This window comes from Mirounga angustirostris, unplaced genomic scaffold (assembly GCF_029215605.1).
Source record: "Mirounga angustirostris isolate CCGP_5_RB_7025 unplaced genomic scaffold, mMirAng1.0.hap1 SCAF_16, whole genome shotgun sequence".
In the NCBI taxonomy this organism is placed as follows: Eukaryota; Metazoa; Chordata; class Mammalia; order Carnivora; family Phocidae; genus Mirounga; species Mirounga angustirostris.
Genome location: NW_026991724.1, coordinates 6538869 through 6560237, shown reverse-complemented (window position 1 = coordinate 6560237; position 21369 = coordinate 6538869). Strand labels below are relative to the sequence as shown.

Below are 21369 nucleotides of genomic sequence, written 5' to 3'. Positions count from 1 at the left end.
CGGTCACTCTTGGGTCAGCTGGCCATCCTGGCCCAGTTTGGTTAGGAGTGGGTTGGAGTCCCACAGCAGCAGGGGTTATGGGGAGGATAGATTTCTTCTTGTTTCTATCATCTGTTGCTATACAACTATCCCAGTACTTAGTAGCTTAGAACAGCAAGCTTTTTACTTGCATATAATCCTGCAGTTTAGACAGGGCTGAGGGGCTGGGGAGTAAAGGAGCTGGGCGGTGCATATGGGGCGCAGGCGGTGTGGCTACGTCCTCAGGTGCAGTGAACTCTGGCTTCTGATGGGCCCGTCTTAATTGTCTTTTAGTGGATATCATGGAAATCAAGGAAATCCGCCCAGGGAAGAGCTCCAAGGATTTTGAGCGTGCAAAAGCTGTCCGCCAGAAGGAAGACTGCTGCTTTACCATCTTGTACGGCACCCAGTTTGTTCTCAGCACGCTCAGCTTGGCAGGTGAGTGCGCCTCCGTGTGCCTCTCTCCCTGCCTGTGCCTGGCTGTTTCCTAGGATGTTCTGTAGTAGCAGAAGGCTCACACCTGCCTGCCCCTAATGTGTGTTTGGGGGCATCATGGTTTTGAATTCTAACCCTGTCCTGTTCTAGCTGTGTGCCTTTGGGCAAGTTACTCAACCTCTCTGAGCTGCAGTTTGCTCAGCTGTGAAATGGGGAAAATGGTAATGCCGGCCTCATTGGGACATTGTAAGCATTATGTTAAGGGCCTGCTTGACTCATGCAGGAAGGTGAAGGCAGGCTATAGTTTTCATCCAGCAGAGCCTGGCCTGTATTCAATTGAACTGGAGAAACTTCCCAAAATCTTAGATCTCACACATATGTGCACCCCCACATAGACACCCCCACACAGACACATACGTGCTCACACATGTACACACAATACACTTAAACACACACGTGTGCATGGACGTGTGCACTCCCATAGACACATGACCTGCAGGTGAGATTTCCAGCCATCCCTATGAATTCACCCAAAAGCAAAGGGGCCTCTGAGAGGCCAGAGAATGAACTGTGGAAAAGCTCAGGCGCTTGACTCGGGGGCAGAAGCTTGTCACCCCCTTCAGGTCCACTTCTAGAATTCATTGACTTAGAACCGTATGTACAGCTGGGAGTGATGAGAGAAAATAAATCCCATTAAAAGTAGACCCAAGTGGGAGGAAACAATGAAAGCTGAGCAGTGTCAGGGACATTTAAATTAGGGCCCAGTAGCTCTCATTGATTTGCTCTCTCGCTTGCTCAGCACGCACCTTTGAACACGTACTCTGCACTGGGCTGGAGGCCACTGGGGCTATTGGGCCCAATAAGCCCGGTTGCTGCCTTTCAGGAGCTCACAGTACACTGGGATAAGAGCTACAGTCCATTCACAATACAGCCTGCTGTCGGAGTGCAGAGGGCCAATTTCAGGGAAGGCTTTGCGGAGGAGGTGACTTTTAAATTGGGTTTTGAGGCATCAGTAGGAGTTGGGAGGAGAGAGGGAGGCCAGTCCAGAGAGAGGGTGTTCCATGTGTGAGGGCTTGAAGGAGGGAAATAGCAAGCTGGGTGTGGGACATGATGAGTGGACGTCTGACTGATGGTGTGTGGTTGGTGCAGAGATGGGGCAGGAGAGAGGGGCCTTTGCCCATGAACTTCAGAACTGTGTCCACTTAGCCCTGCTGCAGGTTGAGGCCTGGTGGTTCTTGGTAGGGAGACCACGAGAGCCCAAGTGGGTCTTGCGGTCCAGGTTGCTAACTCTGTTCCACTCTGGGGTCTTTCTTTTAGAGCTCTAGAATTTAGGTCCAGGAGAGCGATGGGCAAGACCTGGATTCAGATCCCAGCTTCCCACTTACGGGCTCTGGGACAGGTCTCCTAACACTTCTGAGCTTAATCCTCTCCTCATTCCCATGGGAAGAGGGAGAGCAGAAACCTTGGCATGCTCTCGTCCAGATAAACAAGGTACCTGGTCCTTAGGAGATGGTTAATAACTCAACGAGTGTCTGCGTGGCTAGCTCCCTTGTACTGATGAGGAAATGAGGCACAGAGGGGTTCAGGAGACAGCTGAACGTCACACAGCCCCAAAGTGGTGCCGTGGGACTTGTCAGCAATGCCAAGCCCTTCTCTGCTGCTTGGTGCTGCCTCTCTCCTCTCTCTCCCTGGCCTTGATGAGAAACGGGAAATGCTGAGGGCGGCTCAGGATTGTGGTGGGAATTATCCCAGACCCTGCATCTTATTCACTAGCATACGGGTAAAAACTAAAACTCTTGGAAAAAAATTGTCCCACTTGTCACCCTTGCTGTAGAAGGGTCATCACGGGCATGTGGCTTTATTTTGGACAAAAAGCAGGTCTAAGAACCATGAAGGTGTGAAGGAGATGCCCTCTTGGCGCCCTTGAGCAAAACCGGAAATGGGTCCTGGCTCCTCCTGTCCCCGTGGTCTGTATGGGGCTGGGATGGCCCAGGGCCCCAATTGCTCTGCAGAGGTCTTCCCCAGGGAGTAACGCCATTTCCATCCGTGTTCACCTTCCAGCTGACTCTAAGGAAGATGCGACTAAGTGGCTCTCGGGCTTGAAAATCTTACACCAGGAAGCAATGAGCGCGTCCACACCCACCATTATCGAGAGGTACTGACTTTTAAGCAAAAGTGCTTGGCTGCCTGGGGTGAGGCGCCTGCTGAAACCCAGACAGAAACAGGCATTGGTGGTGTTTGAGGGGAGGACAGAGGGCTTCCTTCTTGCAGGATTAGGAAGGGATTCAGCCGACTCACCAAAGGACAGCCCCATACAGGGTGTGGGATTTGCCACCCACTCAGGACGGCCTTGTCTGTGCGTCTGTGTCGTGGAGGTCCGTGTGGGATTGACATGTGAATGATTGTCCCCTCGGTTAAAACGCTCTGATTCCCACCGTTTTTCTCATCAGCTTTTTGGGGGGATAATGAACAGAGAGGATTGTCCGTTTAAAGAGTGCCAGCCTCTATGCGTTGTGGGGGGGTCCTCTTGGCTCAGCTAGGGCGTCTCAACAACAGGGAGAAAACTGCTTCTTCCCGAGCTGCTCGAGTTAGCAAGTTGGAAAGCTTTTCTTGTTTCCAGTATCCTTTGTCCCCATTCCATAGAACTAACCGAAACTGGGACTGTTTACTAACTCACTCTCTCTCTGTCTCTATCTCAACTCTCTTCCCAGTTGGCTGAGAAAGCAGATTTATTCAGTGGATCAAACCAGAAGAAACAGGTAAGATTCGTTCGTATTTCTGTGGTTTTCTCCAGATCGTATTGGCCTCTGATGTTCTTTCTTGAAACGTTCCACGGCCACCGGAGCATGTTTTGTGGTGTGGGAAGGCCCTCGTGCGGTCTGGCTGGACCTGCGAGGTGCCAGATGCCGTGCCAGGCGCTGGGGGCTGATGGTGACACAGCCCTCACCTGGCTGGAGCCTCACTTCCGTGGATGTTCAGGTCCATCTGCAGAGAAGGCTGCTGTGCCGTGGAGCACTTGGACCTCATTCTTGAGGCCCTCACATTTGAGCACCTTCTGTGTCCTGGGGAGACACAAGATTGCCACGCACCTGCCCTACTTTGGGGCGGGAGAGAGGTTGACCGTAAGGAAGGAAAGCAGGTTGACTTGCGACAGTTAGACGGGCCAGGCAGACATGAGCCGGGGAAGTGATCAACGGAGAAATGCAGTGTATGTGTTCCCCAAACGGTGCGTCTCGGAGCGGTTCCCCGTCAGTGGGACATTTTTGTAACAAACATGGTTTGACCTTGGACTTGGCAGCATGATTCCCTTACTGAGGAGAAATCGTTTGCTTCCTGATGGACGTAGAGTTGCTCCCGGTCCATTAGTATCATGAATACTGCTGCTTAGAAACCTTGGGGTCTCCCTGTTTGTATGCGTGTGTGAGGAGGAGACAAACAGGACAAAGAGGATCGAGTCCTAGAGGAGGGATCCCAGCGGTGAAGTGTTTTCTGGTCTAATGTTTTGAGAGAGGTGGTAACAATTTGTATTTCTCCCCGTGGTGCAAGAGGGCGCGCCTTTCCTCACTCCCTGTATTACCAGACCTTTGGTGATCCTGATGGGTGAAAGGCAACGCAGATATTTGCTTAAATTTGTATTTATTTTTGAGTAAAGTTGAGCATTCTCTCTTCCATTTTTTAAGGTTTTGATCCAGTTATTATTAATAATGTAATGATAAATCCTACCATTTATTGAGCACTCAGCCTGCCACACAGTGCTCAGTGCTTTAAATTATTGTATCATTTTAGCCTCGTGTAAGACCTTCTTAAAATTTTTTACGTCATTTTCCTTCCTTCAATTCTCTGTTAAGATCTGTCAGCATGATACGTGAGGCCCCAGCTAACCTCTCCAGCTCCCCCGCGGTGTCCCTTTCCATCTCTGAGGCCCCTGGGTGTCAGGCCAGTGTCCTGCATCAGCTGGTCATCTCAGAGTTTGGGTGTGTGCCGCGTGCTTGCTCCCACGTACGCCGCCCGATGGGATGATGGAGAAGCGGTCCCTTCCAGTGGTGAAACGTTCAGTAGTGTTGTCAGGTCCGCCAGAAGCGCACCCCGCGTCCCCCTGTCCACCCGCCCTCCCTCCCTCCTCCATCCATCCGTCCAGCATTCACCGGGCTGCGCTCCGGTGTTAGGGAGGTGGATCTGGGGAGGTCCCTGCGTTGGAGGGTTTTGTTCACACTGGTCTCTTTCAGCCACCAAGGTGGGGCCTCCCTGGTGTTTCCTTTCTGTGTGGCTTAGGGGTGATTCATTGTTGAGGTTGGCGCAGGGATGATAGACGGAGCCCTCCCGGGCCCTCTCCCCATGCACAGGGGGGCGGGGGGGGGGGTCCAGGGTTATTGATTTGGTTTGGAAGTCCACCTGTCCATCTTGTCAGGGCAGCCTCCCTCTGGCTGTCTCGCTCAGAATGGATTCCTGCACCTCCTCCCTAGAGACCCGTCTTTCCGTTGGCCGGTCCAGAACCTTCGGCAAGAGAGGAAGTCTGTTTGTGGACTTGATGCCCGTATTCCTCGCTTCCTGTTCGCTCTCCCCGACCTTCCTCCCAGTGGGCAGAGCCCCGCTGCTCTGTCAACATGTGGAAAAGCCCACCTTTCCTGTGGGTCTGGGAGGCCGGGAGGGAGCTTTTCAAAAGGAACTCTGACCAAGGTCCCGATGAAAGGGCAGCTGACTGACTTCTGCTCTGCCAGTTTCCCCTCCCTTCCTGTCACCCACGGCTGGTGGCGTTTCCTGAAGGAAAACAAAGCAGTGGCCCAAGCCAAGGAAAGACTCGGGCAGCAGTGGGAGGCGGGCTCGAAGCCGGCTCCCAGCGCTTTCCTTGGCCGGCACGCCGCGTCCCCTGCGGGGCGTCTTGAGGGGGCAAAGGGTAGCAGCTGACCCTTGCCGAGGGGTCTTTGTGCAGCAAGCCAGCGTACCCAGCACGTTGCGTGCTCTCGGAGTTGGGGCCTGCTTCTGGAATGCGCGCAACCCGGGGAGCTCGGTACCCTTGGACCCATTTGGTGAGGCCAGTGAGGCCGAGCAGAGTTACGGGACTTGGCTGCAGCAACTTGGCTTGTGGGGCGGGGCCCCGGGCCCCAGGGTGCGAGGCTTACCCATCACGACCTACGACACCATGTTGCTTGTCTTCTTTTATAATCTGTACTCAGGAAGGCCGGTCAAAGGCAGAAAACTTCCCCTCCCACCGCCCGCCCCCCGCAGCCTGTAAGTGAAAACTGTTTAATTGGTCTGATTGTGGTAACATCGACACAACATAAAAGCTACTCTTGTAAGCGCCTGCCTCCGTGAGATTAAGTGCATTCGTACTGTTGTGTGTTCCTCACTGTCATCCTCTTCAAGCGCTCTTCGCCTCGCACAGCTGAAGCTCTGTCCCCGTAACGGTCCCCCCTTCCTCCTTCCCCGCCCCTGATAACACTCGGCTCCACCTCCCGTGGCCCGGAGTATGACGGCGCTAGGCACCTCGCACGGAGCGGAGTCAGGCCGTCTTTGTCCTTGGGGGGCTGGCTTGCTTCACTTAGGACAGCGTCCTCGCGGTTCATCCATGTTCCTGTGACAGCGGTCAGAATTGCCCTCTTTTTTAAGGCTGCGTAATATTCCCCGGGAGGTGGAGCCCATGTGTTGTTGATCCGTTCATCTGTTGATGGACACTTCGATGGCCTCCCCCTTTGGCTGTTGTGAGTGTGGTTGCTGTGAACATGGGTGTGCAAGCCCCTGCTCTCAGTTCTTGTGTACATGGCCCGGAAGTGGAATTGCTGAATGCAGCGGTAGTATGCCTCCATTCTTAGATGCAGCGCCTGCTGCTTGCCATGGCACTGGCAGCCTTCTCTCCTACCAGCGCTCCGTTCTTCCCACTTCTTGCTCGTGCTTGTTTCCCCTGCCTGCCTGCCTTCCTGCCTGCCTGCCTGCCTGTTTTCCTGCCTGCCTGCCTTCTTTCCTTCCTGCCTGCCAGCCTGTCTTCCTACCTGCCTGCCTGCCTTCTTGCCTGCCTGTCTTCCTGCCTGCCTGCCTGTCTTCCTTCCTGCCTGCCTTCTTTCCTTCCTGCCTGCCAGCCTGTCTTCCTTCCTACCTGCCTGCCTGCCTGTCTTCCTTCCTGCCTGCCTTCTTTCCTTCCTGCCTGCCTGCCTGTCTTCCTGCCTGCCTGCCTGCCTGCCTTCCTGCCTGCCTGCCTGTCTTCCTACCTGCCTGCCTGCCTTCTTGCCTGCCTGTCTTCCTGCCTGCCTGTCTTCCTTCCTGCCTGCCTTCTTTCCTTCCTGCCTGCCTGCCTGTCTTCCTACCTGCCTGCCTGCCTTCTTGCCTGCCTGTCTTCCTGCCTGCCTGCCTGTCTTCCTTCCTGCCTGCCTTCTTTCCTTCCTGCCTGCCAGCCTGTCTTCCTTCCTACCTGCCTGTCTTCCTGCCTGCCTGCCAGTCTTCCTTCCTGCCTGCCTGTCTTCCTTCCTGCCTGCCTTCTTTCCTTCCTGCCTGCCAGCCTGTCTTCCTTCCTACCTGCCTGCCTGCCTGTCTTCCTTCCTGCCTGCCTTCTTTCCTTCCTGCCTGCCTGCCTGTCTTCCTTCCTGCCTGCCTTCTTTCCTTCCTGCCTGCCTGCCTGTCTTCCTTCCTGCCTGCCTGCCTGCCTTCCTGCCTGCCAGCCTGTCTTCCTTCCTACCTGCCTGCCTGCCTGTCTTCCTTCCTGCCTGCCTGCCTGCCTTCCTGCCTGCCTGCCTGTCTTCCTACCTGCCTGCCTGCCTTCTTGCCTGCCTGTCTTCCTGCCTGCCTGCCTGTCTTCCTTCCTGCCTGCCTTCTTTCCTTCCTGCCTGCCAGCCTGTCTTCCTTCCTACCTGCCTGCCTGCCTGTCTTCCTTCCTGCCTGCCTTCTTTCCTTCCTGCCTGCCTGCCTGTCTTCCTGCCTGCCTGCCTGCCTGCCTTCCTGCCTGCCTGCCTGTCTTCCTACCTGCCTGCCTGCCTTCTTGCCTGCCTGTCTTCCTGCCTGCCTGTCTTCCTTCCTGCCTGCCTTCTTTCCTTCCTGCCTGCCTGCCTGTCTTCCTACCTGCCTGCCTGCCTTCTTGCCTGCCTGTCTTCCTGCCTGCCTGCCTGTCTTCCTTCCTGCCTGCCTTCTTTCCTTCCTGCCTGCCAGCCTGTCTTCCTTCCTACCTGCCTGTCTTCCTGCCTGCCTGCCTGCCTGTCTTCCTTCCTGCCTGCCTGTCTTCCTTCCTGCCTGCCTTCTTTCCTTCCTGCCTGCCAGCCTGTCTTCCTTCCTACCTGCCTGCCTGTCTTCCTTCCTGCCTGCCTTCTTTCCTTCCTGCCTGCCTGCCTGTCTTCCTTCCTGCCTGCCTTCTTTCCTTCCTGCCTGCCTGCCTGTCTTCCTTCCTGCCTGCCTGCCTGCCTTCCTGCCTGCCAGCCTGTCTTCCTTCCTACCTGCCTGCCTGCCTGTCTTCCTTCCTGCCTGCCTGCCTGCCTTCCTGCCTGCCTGCCTGTCTTCCTACCTGCCTGCCTGCCTTCTTGCCTGCCTGTCTTCCTGCCTGCCTGCCTGTCTTCCTTCCTGCCTGCCTTCTTTCCTTCCTGCCTGCCAGCCTGTCTTCCTTCCTACCTGCCTGCCTGCCTGTCTTCCTTCCTGCCTGCCTTCTTTCCTTCCTGCCTGCCTGCCTGTCTTCCTTCCTGCCTGCCTGCCTGCCTTCCTGTCTTCCTACCTGCCTGCCTGCCTTCTTGCCTGCCTGTCTTCCTGCCTGCCTGCCTGTCTTCCTTCCTGCCTGCCTTCTTTCCTTCCTGCCTGCCTGCCTGTCTTCCTACCTGCCTGCCTGCCTTCTTGCCTGCCTGTCTTCCTGCCTGCCTGCCTGTCTTCCTTCCTGCCTGCCTTCTTTCCTTCCTGCCTGCCAGCCTGTCTTCCTTCCTACCTGCCTGCCTGCCTGTCTTCCTTCCTGTCTGCCTTCTTTCCTTCCTGCCTGCCTGCCTGTCTTCCTTCCTGCCTGCCAGCCTGCCTTCCTGCCTGCCTGCCTGTCTTCCTACCTGCCTGTCTTCTTTCCTTCCTGCCTGCCTGCCTGTCTTCCTTCCTGCCTGCCTTCTTTCCTTCCTGCCTGCCAGCCTGTCTTCCTTCCTACCTGCCTGCCTGCCTGCCTGCCTGCCTGCCTGTCTTCCTTCCTGCCTGCCTGTCTTCCTGCCTGCCTGCCAGCCTGTCTTCCTTCCTACCTGCCTGCCTGCCTGTCTTCCTTCCTGCCTGCCTTCTTTCCTTCCTGCCTGCCTGCCTGTCTTCCTTCCTGCCTGCCTTCTTTCCTTCCTGCCTGCCTGCCTGTCTTCCTTCCTGCCTGCCTTCCTGCCTGCCAGCCTGTCTTCCTTCCTACCTGCCTGCCTGCCTGTCTTCCTTCCTGCCTTCCTGTCTGCCTGCCTGTCTTCCTACCTGCCTGCCTGCCTTCTTGCCTGCCTGTCTTCCTGCCTGCCTGCCTGTCTTCCTTCCTGCCTGCCTTCTTTCCTTCCTGCCTGCCAGCCTGTCTTCCTTCCTACCTGCCTGCCTGCCTGTCTTCCTTCCTGCCTGCCTTCTTTCCTTCCTGCCTGCCTGCCTGTCTTCCTTCCTGCCTGCCTGCCTGCCTTCCTGCCTGCCTGCCTGTCTTCCTGCCTGCCTGCCTGCCTTCTTGCCTGCCTGTCTTCCTGCCTGCCTGCCTGTCTTCCTTCCTGCCTGCCTTCTTTCCTTCCTGCCTGCCTGCCTGTCTTTCTACCTGCCTGCCTGCCTTCTTGCCTGCCTGTCTTCCTGCCTGCCTGCCTGTCTTCCTTCCTGCCTGCCTGCCTTCTTTCCTTCCTGCCTGCCAGCCTGTCTTCCTTCCTACCTGCCTGCCTGCCTGTCTTCCTTCCTGCCTGCCTTCTTTCCTTCCTGCCTGCCTGCCTGTCTTCCTTCCTGCCTGCCTGCCTGCCTTCCTGCCTGCCAGCCTGTCTTCCTTCCTACCTGCCTGCCTGCCTGTCTTCCTTCCTGCCTGCCTGCCTGCCTTCCTGCCTGCCTGCCTGTCTTCCTACCTGCCTGCCTGCCTTCTTGCCTGCCTGTCTTCCTGCCTGCCTGCCTGTCTTCCTTCCTGCCTGCCTTCTTTCCTTCCTGCCTGCCAGCCTGTCTTCCTTCCTACCTGCCTGCCTGCCTGTCTTCCTTCCTGCCTGCCTTCTTTCCTTCCTGCCTGCCTGCCTGTCTTCCTGCCTGCCTGCCTGCCTGCCTTCCTGCCTGCCTGCCTGTCTTCCTACCTGCCTGCCTGCCTTCTTGCCTGCCTGTCTTCCTGCCTGCCTGTCTTCCTTCCTGCCTGCCTTCTTTCCTTCCTGCCTGCCTGCCTGTCTTCCTACCTGCCTGCCTGCCTTCTTGCCTGCCTGTCTTCCTGCCTGCCTGCCTGTCTTCCTTCCTGCCTGCCTTCTTTCCTTCCTGCCTGCCAGCCTGTCTTCCTTCCTACCTGCCTGTCTTCCTGCCTGCCTGCCTGCCTGTCTTCCTTCCTGCCTGCCTGTCTTCCTTCCTGCCTGCCTTCTTTCCTTCCTGCCTGCCAGCCTGTCTTCCTTCCTACCTGCCTGCCTGTCTTCCTTCCTGCCTGCCTTCTTTCCTTCCTGCCTGCCTGCCTGTCTTCCTTCCTGCCTGCCTTCTTTCCTTCCTGCCTGCCTGCCTGTCTTCCTTCCTGCCTGCCTGCCTGCCTTCCTGCCTGCCAGCCTGTCTTCCTTCCTACCTGCCTGCCTGCCTGTCTTCCTTCCTGCCTGCCTGCCTGCCTTCCTGCCTGCCTGCCTGTCTTCCTACCTGCCTGCCTGCCTTCTTGCCTGCCTGTCTTCCTGCCTGCCTGCCTGTCTTCCTTCCTGCCTGCCTTCTTTCCTTCCTGCCTGCCAGCCTGTCTTCCTTCCTACCTGCCTGCCTGCCTGTCTTCCTTCCTGCCTGCCTTCTTTCCTTCCTGCCTGCCTGCCTGTCTTCCTTCCTGCCTGCCTGCCTGCCTTCCTGTCTTCCTACCTGCCTGCCTGCCTTCTTGCCTGCCTGTCTTCCTGCCTGCCTGCCTGTCTTCCTTCCTGCCTGCCTTCTTTCCTTCCTGCCTGCCTGCCTGTCTTCCTACCTGCCTGCCTGCCTTCTTGCCTGCCTGTCTTCCTGCCTGCCTGCCTGTCTTCCTTCCTGCCTGCCTTCTTTCCTTCCTGCCTGCCAGCCTGTCTTCCTTCCTACCTGCCTGCCTGCCTGTCTTCCTTCCTGTCTGCCTTCTTTCCTTCCTGCCTGCCTGCCTGTCTTCCTTCCTGCCTGCCAGCCTGCCTTCCTGCCTGCCTGCCTGTCTTCCTACCTGCCTGTCTTCTTTCCTTCCTGCCTGCCTGCCTGTCTTCCTTCCTGCCTGCCTTCTTTCCTTCCTGCCTGCCAGCCTGTCTTCCTTCCTACCTGCCTGCCTGCCTGCCTGCCTGCCTGCCTGTCTTCCTTCCTGCCTGCCTGTCTTCCTGCCTGCCTGCCAGCCTGTCTTCCTTCCTACCGCCTGCCTGCCTGTCTTCCTTCCTGCCTGCCTTCTTTCCTTCCTGCCTGCCTGCCTGTCTTCCTTCCTGCCTGCCTTCTTTCCTTCCTGCCTGCCTGCCTGTCTTCCTTCCTGCCTGCCTTCCTGCCTGCCAGCCTGTCTTCCTTCCTACCTGCCTGCCTGCCTGTCTTCCTTCCTGCCTTCCTGTCTGCCTGCCTGTCTTCCTACCTGCCTGCCTGCCTTCTTGCCTGCCTGTCTTCCTGCCTGCCTGCCTGTCTTCCTTCCTGCCTGCCTTCTTTCCTTCCTGCCTGCCAGCCTGTCTTCCTTCCTACCTGCCTGCCTGCCTGTCTTCCTTCCTGCCTGCCTTCTTTCCTTCCTGCCTGCCTGCCTGTCTTCCTTCCTGCCTGCCTGCCTGCCTTCCTGCCTGCCTGCCTGTCTTCCTGCCTGCCTGCCTGCCTTCTTGCCTGCCTGTCTTCCTGCCTGCCTGCCTGTCTTCCTTCCTGCCTGCCTTCTTTCCTTCCTGCCTGCCTGCCTGTCTTTCTACCTGCCTGCCTGCCTTCTTGCCTGCCTGTCTTCCTGCCTGCCTGCCTGTCTTCCTTCCTGCCTGCCTGCCTTCTTTCCTTCCTGCCTGCCAGCCTGTCTTCCTTCCTACCTGCCTGCCTGCCTGTCTTCCTTCCTGTCTGCCTTCTTTCCTTCCTGCCTGCCTGCCTGTCTTCCTTCCTGCCTGCCTGCCTGCCTTCCTGCCTGCCTGCCTGTCTTCCTACCTGCCTGCCTGCCTTCTTGCCTGCCTGTCTTCCTGCCTGCCTGCCTGTCTTCCTTCCTGCCTGCCTGTCTTCCTTCCTGCCTGCCTTCTTTCCTTCCTGCCTGCCAGCCTGTCTTCCTTCCTACCTGCCTGCCTGCCTGTCTTCCTGCCTGCCTGCCTGCCTGTCTTCCTTCCTGCCTTCTTTCCTTCCTGCCTGCCAGCCTGTCTTCCTTCCTACCTGCCTGCCTGCCTGTCTTCCTTCCTGCCTGCCTTCTTTCCTTCCTGCCTGCCTGCCTGTCTTCCTGCCTGCCTGCCTTCTTTCCTTCCTGCCTGCCTGCCTGTCTTCCTTCCTGCCTGCCTGCCTGCCTTCCTGCCTGCCAGCCTGTCTTCCTTCCTACCTGCCTGCCTGCCTGTCTTCCTTCCTGCCTGCCTGCCTGCCTGTCTTCCTACCTGCCTGCCTGCCTTCTTGCCTGCCTGTCTTCCTGCCTGCCTGCCTGTCTTCCTTCCTGCCTGCCTTCTTTCCTTCCTGCCTGCCAGCCTGTCTTCCTTCCTACCTGCCTGCCTGCCTGTCTTCCTTCCTGCCTGCCTTCTTTCCTTCCTTCCTGCCTGCCTGTCTTCCTTCCTTCCTGCCTGCCTGCCTTCCTGCCTGCCTGCCTGTCTTCCTACCTGCCTGCCTGCCTTCTTGCCTGCCTATCTTCCTGCCTGCCTGCCTGTCTTCCTTCCTGCCTGCCTGTCTTCCTTCCTGCCTGCCTTCTTTCCTTCCTGCCTGCCAGCCTGTCTTCCTTCCTACCTGCCTGCCTGCCTGTCTTCCTTCCTGCCTGCCTATCTTCCTTCCTACCTGCCTGTCTTCCTTCCTGCCTGCCTTTCCTTCCTTCCTTCCTTCCTGCCTGCCTGCCTTCCTTTCTGCCTTCCTTCCTGCCAGCCTGTCTTCCTTCCTTCCTTCCTGCCTGCCTGCCTGCCTGCCTTCCTTCCTGCCAGCCTTCCTTCCTGCCAGCCTGTCTTCCTTCCTGCCAGCCTGTCTTCCTTCCTGCCTGCCTTCCTTTCTGCCTTCCTTCCTGCCAGCCTGTCCTCCTTCCTTCCTTCCTTCCTTCCTCCCTCCCTCCCTCCCTCCCTCCCTCTCTCTTTCTTTCAAATAATAGTTATCTTAATGGGTATGAAGTAGTAGCTCATTTTGATTTTGTTTTCCATCTTCCTCATTGCTAGGGATGTTGAGCATTTTTTCATGTACTTTTACCAAATGTCTTCTCTGGAAAAATGTCTGTTCAGGTCCTCCTTTGCCATTTTAAAATTTCACCTTACAATTTTAGCCCTTATTCAACTTTCAAGTGTTGACCCTGGGATAGGAACTATATAACCTACTATTTTTCATTCATTCTATTCTTCATTATGCTTTTCTTTAGCATTACCATTTGAAAAAGTGCACATAGATTTTTTTTTAAATATAAAAGTAATTCATGTTCATTATAGAAAATTTTATAAATTCTGAGAACTAGAATCTGTATAAATGTGATATTAATAAATGTTACATACCATGAACCCCAGCTACAGTTTGTCTCAGCTTTGTTTTTTTACTTGTTTATTTTACTTCATTAAAATCTAATTACACATATGATCTTTTTTCCTATTCTTCTTTAATTTCTAAATTTGGGGAGGGGCACCTGGGTGGCTCAGTCGGTTAAGCATCTGCCTTTGGCTCAAGTTGTGATCCCAGAGTCCTGGGATCGAGCCCTGCATTGGACTCCCTGCTCAGTGGGGAGTCTGCTTCTCCCTCTTTCTCTGCTGCTCCCCCTGCTTGTGCATGTGCACACATGCGTGCTCTCTCTCTCTCAAATAAAATCTTTAAAAAAAATAAATTTGGGGTTAACTTTACATTTAGAGAAAAGTTGCGAAGATAGTACAGGAAGTCCCCAAATACCCATCTGCCCAGGTTTCTCTCATGCTCCCCTCGTGCATTGCCACGTCGTGTTTGTGGAAACTGAGGAAACAGCATTGGCACAGGACTCTGAACTGAGCCCTGGACTTGATGGGGAGCTCACTATTTCCCCACCGACGTGCTCTTCCTGGTTCCAGATCTAACCGCCCTCCCCCCCCCGCCCCCCCCGGCCCCGTTACACTGCATTGTTCTGCCCCTTGGTCTACTCTGGGTCGGGACAGTTTCTCCATCTTCCCTGACGACCTTGACGATTTTGGGGAATACACCCAGGTATCTTCTAGCATCTCCCTTAGTTCGTGTTGGTCTGACATTTTTGTCATGATGAGGCAGGAGTCATGGATAGGCTGAGGTTGTGGGTGTTTGGGAAGAATATCACAGAGGGGAAAGTCTTCTTTGTCCTGTCATCACATTGAGGGCTGTGTGTTCTCTTCAGGGCTTGTCAGTGGTGATGTCACTCTTGATCCCCTGGCCAAGGTGGTATTGGGAAGATGGCCCTTTGTAAAGTCACCCCACCACCATTCTTTGGGAATAAATCGCTGAATCCAGCCCACCCTAAAGGAGGCGAGGATTAAACCATTTTCACATCACGTTACAGCTTAAGAACGTCTCCACTTCCTTGCAGCTCTTCAGGAAAGTGATGTCCGTGCCTACGTTAGAAATCAACCAATGGGAATGTGATACTTGGTTTGAAAAGTTGTCTTTTGTCATTTAATCTATGTCCAGTTTTTCCTTATGTTCACATTAGTACCGAATCATGTTCCAAGTAAACACAGGATGTGACCCTCACGAGAAGCATTTTCAGGGCCACTGTAGGATTCTTGGTCCTTGTACCATGACTCCGCAGTCCCCCATTGGACAGACATGCTCTGCTTTCCTGGAGTCTTACCTTCCTGTTGCTGCTTACGTTGGCGGGGGCGCCTTGAGGTCAGGGGTCTGGCTGGTTTGGTCTTCCTAGTGTTTGTCAGATGAAAGGAAGTTCTCCCTTTCATTCCTAGACATAACATTGAGCAAATGGAACATTCTAGCTTGGGAAACTTTCCTTATGACATTTCCAGGCCTGCAGAGACTGAGTCAGAAGTGTCCGTTCTTTAACAGTAACTCTTGGCTGGATTTTTAGAGGCAACGCCCACCCACACCCCCATCTTTGAGCCTTTAGAGTTTAGTTGTCTCTTATCAGGGAATTAGGTTCTGAGGTTGTGCAAAAGGTGAATATTTCTGTGATCAAAATACCCCTTGAGAAACCCCCCCTCCCCCAGCGAACCTTCTGTGAGGGTCCCTGGAGTTGTTCCCTGGTGCGAGGCTCACCATGGCTGCGTCCCACGGAGGGGCAGGGGCCTCAGGGTTGGGAGCAGATTGTCTCCTGTGGACATTTCTTTCCCTCCTTTGCCTTTTGCCCCTGGGCATATAACATGGAATTTGCATCGGCTAAGGGTGGGCTGCCCGTTTTCCTTCAGCCTGGCAGGGGCAGAGGGAAGACTGTGTTGTGTTTCAGGAGGCAGAAGGGCCAGGGGTTCCAGGTGGGAGATAGGGATGTGCGTCCGGGTCTCTCCTTCAGCAGGAATGCAGGGAGGTATTATGCAGGTAATAGTGTGGCCCCAGCCCACTGGGACTGCCTGGGGGCTTTGGCCTTAGGTATGTGCAGTCTCCCCAGCAGAGATCCTGCTTCACTAGGTCTAGCCTGGGGCTCAAGAATTTTGCATTTCTAACAAATTCCCAGCTGATGTTGGTGCCGGTGGTCTGGGGACTCTACTTAGAAAAGGATCCTCTAGAGCTGCTCTGTCCAATACGGTGGCCCCTAGCTATAGGTGGCTATTTAAATTAATTAAAATTAAATAAAATTTAGTTCCTGGGTCATGTTAGCCACATTTCAGATGCTCAGTAGCCACATGTGGCTAGTGGCTACCCCATCGTCCAGCCCAGATCTAGAACACTGCCATCATCATAGAAAGTTCTGTTGGGCAGTGGTGAGGTTTGAATCTCTGCTTCAACACTTATTGGTTGTGTGAGTTCGGGGAAATTACTTAATTTCTCTGTGCCTTAGTTTTCTAGTCTGTAAGAGAGAGCTAATAGTTGCTGCCTCCCTGGGTTGGTGTGAGGTCTCAGTGGGTGGGTATGTGAAAGTGCTTAGATGGTGCCCGGCTTATGGTGAGCGCTGACAGAGGCTTAAGATTGTCCTTACTGCTCTACGAACCCCGGGGGTGGTAGAGGTGTCGGTCCAGCCTCCCGTGGCAGGTAAGTTTCCTGGGGCAGCGTGGTCAAGGCTGCTGGGGTACGGTGCCGTAGGAGCTGGGACGGTGCCAGGCCGGCACGGGGAGGTGCCACGATTGTGGAGTGATGCCTGCTGTGGAAGGGGGAGGGGCTCTGTATGGCCTGTGGTGGGGACCATTGCTAGCCTTCCCTCTCCAGAGGAATTGCCCTGGTTCCTAACCCACGGTCACAGGCTGAGCCTGCAGGAAGCAGAATCTGAGATGGGTGTTAGTGTGCAGGAAGCTTACTGGGGAGGGCGTACTGGCAGGAATTAGCTGCCGTGGTCACAGCCACGGCCTCCAGAGCCGTCCTCCCTTGAGGTCCTGAGAGGGTTGGGGATGCTGGATTCGACCTTGCTGAGGCACTCTCTTCATCTGAGGACAGGGAGAGGGGTGAGGTTGGGGGCTGCTGGATTCTTCCCCTCCAGCAGCTGGGGAGCCCCTGTGCCTGTCCTGGCTCAGGGTCAGGCGGTGCAGCCCAGACCCACAGGCCTAGAGTGGGGGGCGTGGAGCGGCAAAGTCCCAGCACAGGAGCCCAAGGAAGCTCTGTGGCCCCCACCTTTACCTGGGGGCTCCATTGCTCTGCTGTAAGGTGGGACTTTTGGAGCAGGTGGATTCGGGTGCCCTGTTGCTCAGAGTCTTGTGCCCCCAGGTCTGGTTTGCTCCACTGGCTCCCAGCCCCCCTGTCTCTGTACCTGGAGGTAGGGAGGTTTGACCCTGTTTCTGCCTAGAGGTTCTGAGTTCCCCAGGGGACTCTGACCTCTTCCTTGGTGCTGGATGAGCCCTGCAGGGCCACCAGCTTGGCCACACCCTCTCCTTGCCCCGTCTTGGGGCACCAGACCCTGTTGCTCCTCTCTTTTCGTCCTGTTCCTGGCCAGGCCTTGCTGGACATCCCGGGGGCTGGGTCAGAAAGGGGGTCTCAGCCAGCCTGCTTGATTCTCTGCCCAGCCAGCCCCACCTGATGTTGTTGCTCTCATTTCTGGGAAAGCCCTTGGTGCTGACCCTGTAGTAGTGGGGGGCAGGGAAGCCTCTTGCAGGTGAAGATGTCTGATGTTAGGGAGGCTGTTAGACTAGAGGTAGAAAGGCTGGCGGTGGGGACACTGGGACAGCCGGGAGTCCCACTTCGTTGTCTGCAGGGCCAGCTGCGGAGGGTAACGTGCTGCTTCTCTCCGGATGTACCGGCAGAGGCCGAGTTGACAGCGTTGGGGAAACTCGGCCATTTTCTGCCCACATCCTGGACTGGCTTCCTTCCTTGGCCATGCACAGCCCGGTCCAGTCGGACATCTCCAGAACACAGAGCAGTTTTCTCTGACCATACCAACAGCACTCCCAGACCACCCTCTCTCGCTGTAGCAGACACTCGGCTCTGTAGCTGCAGGGGTCTGGATGCCATGCCCTTGACCCCCCCACCCCACCCCCCACCTCCCCACTGTTCGTGCTGTCCCTGGAGAGGTAGGGAAATGCCCTGGAGTCCACCTCCCCCATCTCCCAGCTCCGAACCTTCTGAGTCTGTGTCCTCACCCGGGATGTGGAGGTGGTGATGGTACCCACCCCAGGGAGGTCGTGAGAGCATGGAGGGGGTATGTGTCTGCGCATCCGTCCACCCCCCGGAGCGGTGCCTGGCATTGAATATGCGCGGCTGAAGTTCCAGTCGCTACTGTTATTAACTAGAGCTGCGACAGGTATTTCTTTTGCTCAGAATGTGCTCTCCCCTTCTTTCCTCTGCAACTGAACTTGCCCCCTGGCCCAAGTGAAAAGCATGCCTGGGGGTTTCTGTGATGTGGTCCACATGACTATACCTTTTGGGATTTGATTCAAACCCACGCTCTGCTGTCACCCAGCTCTGACCTAGAGCAGCGTATCCCTCCCAGACCCCTCCCCCGTTGCCTGATCTGAAGCCCGAGGGTGGGTCATGCTTCCTGTGTAGGGGGTCAGGTGTAGGGAGGCGTTAGGTAACATTATTGCCTGGATGACACCAGGGCAGCCTGGCACATAGTAGGTGCTCCTGTGAGGCTGGATCCTTCCCCTTTCCCCTCCGGCCTTCTGTGACCGCCCCCCACCCCTTGGTTTGAACCCCTGGGATGTTTCATGTCTGCCCCTCGAGGTCAATAGAGCTGGGGTTTCCCTCTTTTGCAGCATCAGCCTCCGAGAGTTGAAGACCATCTTACCCCTGGTCAACTTCAAAGTGAACAGTGCCAAGTTCCTCAAAGATAAGTTTGTGGTAAGTTTCCTAGCTTGTCTGGCCTGGCGATTTTGTGAACTTAGGGTCACTTAGCCTTTGAGCCCTGTCAAATGGTGCCCAAGAGAATCCTTCACCTCCAGATGCATCTGTCCCAGTCCAGACAGAGGAACCACGTGAAGGTCGTAGCACCCTGTTCACAGACCTAGCTGAGGACGTCCTCCACAAGGACCATGTTTGCTGAGCTGCTTGACTTGCTCCCACCAGTATAGCCTTTCCATTTCCTCACCGTTCTGCAGCCTACTTTCCTTCAAGTAACACGAACTAATGTGTTTCTTTTGGAAAATATTATGAAAGGTTCCTTATGTTGGTTGTCAGGGGCGTGGCGTTTTGTATCCAAGTCCTCATAACCTAGTTGTCCGAGTTGGCTCTTCCCTGGCTTTCCCCCCACTTCCCACTCAGCTGTCCTCCCACCCATCATTTAGTTTGGTTACGGTCTGGTGTAATTAAGCTGTTGGCAGATCTGTGGCAGGTTAAGTCACTCCGAGAGTGATGGTGCAGGGTAGGGCAGGTGGGGCCTTCCCGAAAGGGGTTAGGATGAAGATGTGTAGGCCCCCTGACTGGTGCTCAGAGAGATCCCGACTCTTGTCAAGGAACTCTGTGACACTCTGTCTCCCTAGCTCCAGTTGCAGGACTCACGTGGCCTTCCCAATGGCAGCCCCAGTCATAGGCTTCCTCAGCCACGGAAGTGCATTCATTTTTGTACCAGTGAGCTCTCGGAAGAGTTAACCCATTTTCTGGCTATCAAGCCATCTTTTGACCTGCCTGGAACGTTCCAACTATTCTAAGAAGGCAGAAACAGAGACGGGGAGCATTTACCATCGATCGTCACATTGTTGGAATCTTGTTCTTTATCAAGGCTTTCCTGAGCTGGCGATTCGTAGATGTTATTGGTTTGGTTTTGGGGAAGTCCTAGGGAGGGCGGTGGTGGTTTTCCCATTTTATAGATGAAGAAACTGACGGTCTGAATGGATCAGGTAAATTACCCAAACCATAAGCAATTCGGGGGACAAGCCTTGACGGGAGTTGAGCTCTAACTCCAAAGGCTTGGTTAGTTTTCCCATGCTTTTAGAATGACCCTGTGCTAGGCCTGGATTTGGAAGTGTCTTCTGCCCCCAGAGGGAGGAGTTCTGCATTACCGCTCTTGGAATTCTGGCCAAATCTCTTCTGTTGTGAAGGGCAAGAGCAGGATCTTACCCGGTGGGGCCCCTGGTGGGTATGTTCTCCAGGCAGAAACATGAGGAAACCTGTGGACAGTTTGGGTTCAGAGGAAGGTGAGTTTGCTTGTAACCAGGGCTGTAGATCAGCCCTTCCGCCTGGTCACAGTGTGGGGCCTGCTCCTGGGGACTTCAGAGATCACGTGGTCACTTTTTTTTTTTAATTTACAGGAAATCGGTGCACACAAAGACGAACTCAGCTTTGAGCAGTTCCACGTGTTCTATAAAAAACTTATGTTTGAGCAGCAAAAGTCGGTAAGATAATTCTTGAGCAAAGGATCAAATGATGTCTTTGTTTCCCCTGTGTTTCAAAGTCTGGCACGTTCCTAAGAAACCCAATAGAAGTTTTGAGTGTCCGTTCTCGTCAAGGAAAGGCATGGTGGGAATGACTGGGATGCACTATTTGCAACTGTTAGATTATGGACACGTGAGAGAGCTATGGGGAAAATGGGGGGAATGGCTCTTTCATACCCTCCTGGTGGGAATGTGAGAAGTCTGGAATTGCAGCCTATTAAAGTAAAAAAGTCCCATTAACTTGGCTGCATGATCTCATTGTGGAAGGAAATTTATCAAATTATTAAGGGGAGCCATCTCTGGGTGGAGGGATTATGTGTGTGTTCCTTCTTTTTATGCTTTTATTCATTATTTATGAGAGTATTTTTTATTAAGATAATATGCCATTTTAAAATTAAATTAAGATATGCATACATTTTGACCTGACAGTGGCATTTTGGGGACTCTGTTTGAGAGAAATGAGGGCACGGGGACCTAGGAATTTATTACCAGATTGTTTATTGCAGCATTACTTAGGCAGGCAAAATACCTGGGAGCCATCTGCCTGCTTCTCAGTAGAGAAATAGCTAAGTAAATTATGGTCAATCCCTACCACGCAACATTATGCAGCTGATTAAGAAGTCTGAGTCTGTGTGTTGGTTGATCTGGAGGGATGTTCATGATATTTTGTGAGCAAAGCCAGCGGCAGATCCAAGCGAGGAACTAGGTCTGATGAAAAACCCAAACCAAAACCAGGATATAATAATCCTCCTCCATATGTCTCTGTGTGTTTTATGAACAAAGGAAAAAGTGTGGAAGAATACACACTAATGTTGATTTTGTCTGTGTATTGAAGGCGCTTGGGAAGATGGGCAGGAGACATGATTGCATTTTCCTCCGCACACCTCCGTTTTCTTTGACTTGTTCCGAAGAGCACATTACTTTCACGATAAGAAAAAGTTCCATTAAGTGTAAAGCTTAAAAAGTGGGGTTTGGTGCGGTGCATGGTGCACAGTGCCTGGTGGGTGGTGCACACCCCACAAACAGGAGCCTTTGCTGTCGGAAAAGGGCTTTGCAGGTGGCAGAGGTGGGTCCAGAGCAGAGCTGCAGAGCAGAGGGGATGTGGGACTTGGAGCCGGAGATCTGGTTTCTCCAACTAGCTGTGTGATCCGGGGCTGGCCACCCACCACACTCAGCCTCAGTCTACTCATCTGTGTGATGGGGGCAGGGATTCCTGCCCCACTGGGCTTTAGGGAGGATTGAATGAGGGCTTGGAATGGGGAGGTCAATAGTGCAGGCATTTTTAAATGATGAGCATATGAAAGTCACTAGAAGGGGGGCTCTTGGCTGGCTCAGTTGGTTGAGCACACTACTCTTGATCTTAGGGTTGTGAAGTTCAAGCCCCATGTTGGGCATGGTGCCTACTAATAAAAAAAAAAGAACAAACACAGTTGCTAGAAGACACTTATTAATTGCCTTCTGCATGCAGGCTTGCAGTGGGCACAGGATGAGGCTTCTTGATAGGTGACGGTTGGCTGTGGGATTTGGGATGTATCTGAGGCAAAGAAATGGGGGCAGCATTTCTAGTCTGCCTAGATTGGAGGAAAATACAGTATTTTATAGAGTAAAACATTCCATTGCGTTGTGTTGATTTTCACATATTAGTTCTTGGTTTGCCAAATAGAGTAGAAAGACTCTGTAGGTTTTGGGGATTGAAAGTCCTGGAGTTCAGCCCCAGCTTGACCTGGGCTGACCACAAGTGATTTTGGGGAAAGTCATCTTTTTCCTGTTCACTCAGCCACCTCTGTAAAATAAAGGTATCAAATCAGGTCATTGGTTA

General features: G+C 54.4%; 1 protein-coding gene across 4 annotated transcripts in view; it reads left to right on the top strand.

The window, feature by feature from the left end:
- The window catches only part of PLCG2 (phospholipase C gamma 2), a 167518-nt gene that overhangs the window by 65457 nt on the left and 80692 nt on the right, over window positions 1–21369 (top strand). For all 4 annotated transcript variants that reach the window (XM_064580799.1, XM_045890678.3, XM_064580800.1 and 1 more), the window contains 5 exons: window positions 313–456; window positions 2515–2608; window positions 3165–3212; window positions 17937–18021; window positions 19428–19511. In XM_064580799.1, coding sequence (XP_064436869.1) covers window positions 313–456; window positions 2515–2608; window positions 3165–3212; window positions 17937–18021; window positions 19428–19511 — 455 coding nt within the window. The remainder of the gene's footprint in view (window positions 1–312; window positions 457–2514; window positions 2609–3164; window positions 3213–17936; window positions 18022–19427; window positions 19512–21369) is intronic.